At 45.0% G+C, this 2,925-nt stretch overlaps 1 protein-coding gene across 1 annotated transcript in view; it reads left to right on the forward strand.

Annotated features, from left to right (window-relative positions):
- The window catches only part of LOC107104264 (dynamin-1-like), a 26,064-nt gene that overhangs the window by 9,467 nt on the left and 13,672 nt on the right, over positions 1–2,925 (forward strand). The window contains 7 exon segments of the mRNA XM_015404233.1: positions 66–226; positions 493–635; positions 735–870; positions 949–1,016; positions 1,096–1,234; positions 2,386–2,472; positions 2,559–2,687. Of these exon segments, the coding sequence (XP_015259719.1) occupies positions 66–226; positions 493–635; positions 735–870; positions 949–1,016; positions 1,096–1,234; positions 2,386–2,472; positions 2,559–2,687 (863 nt within the window).

Below are 2,925 nucleotides of genomic sequence, written 5' to 3' on the forward strand. Positions count from 1 at the left end.
GGTGTCCACTCAGAGACAGGTCAGGTGTCCACACTGAGACATTAAGAGACATGTTTTGGTGTCAGGCTATGTTGGGGTGGTGAACCGCAGTCAGAAGGACATCGATGGGAAGAAAGACATCACAGCAGCTATGCAGGCTGAGAGGAAGTTCTTCCTGTCCCATCCTGCCTACCGTCACCTGGCTGACCGCATGGGCACCGCCTACCTGCAGAAGGTCCTCAACCAGGTAAGCAGTCAGCACCTGTTTTTATTTCCTGCTTCTGAGTCATTGTTGGGGTCAAACCGTTGGTAGCTCAGGGGGAGATGGGGGTCCATTTTCCATCATGCGTCCTCCTGCGGTGCAGCTTTAGCTCCTCGCAGTCCACCGATGTGTCTCCGGTCCTCTCAGGCCAACTGACCATCAGATTTGCCTCACAAACCAAATCCACCTCTTAGACCAGCTCCTTTTTCCAGTTTCAGCATCACAGTTTTCATCTTTTCCTGTTTCCCCAGCAACTAACCAATCACATTCGAGATACGTTGCCGGCGTTACGGAGCAAGCTGCAGAGCCAGCTGCTTTCCATCGAAAAGGAGGTAGAGGAGTACAAGAACTTCAGACCGGACGACCCCAGCCGCAAGACCAAGGCCCTGCTGCAGTCAGTACCAGTACCTGAAGAGCGCCACTCGGCCGTTAGCCGTAGCAACCAGAACCCCTCAGAAGCAGCTGCATGGTAACGGAGGTCTGTGTGTCTCAGGATGGTGCAGCAGTTTGCGGTGGACTTTGAGAAACGGATCGAAGGTTCTGGAGATCAAGTGGACACCTACGAGCTGTCAGGAGGAGCCAAAATAAACCGGGTCTTCCATGAGCGCTTTCCCTTCGAGTTGGTCAAGGTAAACGCACACACAGGTCTACCATGTGACTAGGTGACCTGCTACCAGTTAACAGGTGTTCACGTGTCTCAACTGTAGCTGGAGGGCGACGAGAAGACACTGCGCAAGGAGATCAGCTACGCCATCAAAAACATCCACGGAATCAGGTGGGAGTCATGTCTGCCGGTATACGTATGCCTTAATTAGGACTCGGGACACGTGTGATGATCCGCGTTCTGTCCTCAGGACGGGTCTCTTCACACCAGACATGGCCTTTGAGACCATCGTCAAGCGCCAGATCGCTCAGCTCAAAGAACCGTGCCAGAAGTGCGTGGACCTGGTGATCAGTGAGCTCGTCAACACTGTCAGGCAGTGTACTAACAAGGTACTACTGGTACTACAAGCAGTACACAGTATTACAACGATTGCAATACAATTACATTTATTTTCATTCCGTCTTTTTTTACAGTATCAGAAGCTGCAAACAAACTGTGTTTCTGCCTTATGTCATCGGCCTATGTCAACACTAATCACGAAGTCCCCTCTGCAGAAAACCCTGATGCTCATTAAAAATGTAGTAACAGAGGAAGAAACTAAATAAAACAGCTTTTTAACTTTATTTGTATAAAAGGAAATCTAAGATAATTATTATTCTCCACTTTTAATTAAGAGAAATATGCTGCTTTGGTTTGACGAACTGTTTTTCCAGATTAGATAGGATTCCTTTACGTATGTAGAGCGCCATTTTCTTTCCGGTTTTCTAACGGTAATCGTCACACTGCGTATTACTGTATTACCTGTATTAAACCAAGGAACCAGCATCCTACTAACTAAGTTTTTCTTTTTTAGAGGCTACTATTTCAAGAGCAGTACAGCACAGAAGACATAACTTAACAAAAACCTCAGTTGTTGTAATGGAAGAATATGCTACCTTTTTTTTTTCATTCCAATTATTTTAAAAATGCATCAGATTCTACAAACATTTTACAGCATTGTTTGATATTTATCTACTATAATGGAATGATCTCTAAGCGGGAGACTAAGATCAAACTCAAATCTGGTCAGGTAGAAGGAGGTTATGAGGAAATGCTGTTATTTTTTAATACTCAGCTTCTAGTCAGCTTAAAGTTCAGATTATGAAGACCAGAGTTAGGCGGTCTGTGGATGTTTTCTCACTGAGTGGGGCAGAACTCCTGGAAACTTACAGATGGCTGAGATCTACTCCCACCAACCTTGGGTCCAACATCCAAAGACTAGTAACACGTAGTAACGCTTCATAATACATAGATTTATGGTTAAAAGACTTTAACACCCAACAACAGTAACAGACTGGCCAGCAGCTACATTGGACCTAATTTAACTTGGACTGCTAAACTAAAATAAATCCTCCAGCAGTCTAAGCCTATAGCAGCAGAACTATAGAGATAGATCAGGATAACCTGAGCCACTCTAACTAGAAGCTTTATCAAAAAGGAAAGTTTTAACTTGTCCTTCTCTGTCTTCTCCCTGTTCCTGTGTCCTGCTTCTTGTCTTCAGCTAGCTCAGTATCCAATGCTCCGAGAAGAGATGGAACGAATCGTCACTCAGCACATCAGAGACAGAGAGAGCCGCACCAAAGACCAGGCAAGGCCCCCAGGGTTTCTGAGCCCCCAGATGTCCCTGCTCCCTCAGCTGTGTCCCTAAAGTCCTTTTCTGAATCTTGTCCTCAGGTGATGCTGCTGATTGACATTGAGCTGGCCTATGTCAACACTAATCATGAGGATTTTATCGGCTTTGCAAAGTAAGAACCTTACAGTTTTCTAGTGATACTGCCATCTGTGGCCAAACACAGAACTGCAGCCCTCCTCTGCAAGTTCTTGTAGATCATGCTCCCACTTAATTAATTTTTTTATATATATATATATATATATATATATTTCATCATATGTGGATTTGCCATCGGTGTCTGAGTTTAGCTGGAAGAAAAAAATCAACATGGATGTCACAGCCGCCAAACAGTGTGAGAACGTCTGATCCCAAGTTCATTCTGAAAAATAAGCTACAGGAGAACTAGTGAGGCTGATCATCATACCATGT

Source organism: Cyprinodon variegatus, unplaced genomic scaffold, assembly GCF_000732505.1.
Source record: "Cyprinodon variegatus isolate N-32 unplaced genomic scaffold, C_variegatus-1.0 Scaffold1672, whole genome shotgun sequence".
Classification (NCBI taxonomy): Eukaryota; Metazoa; Chordata; class Actinopteri; order Cyprinodontiformes; family Cyprinodontidae; genus Cyprinodon; species Cyprinodon variegatus.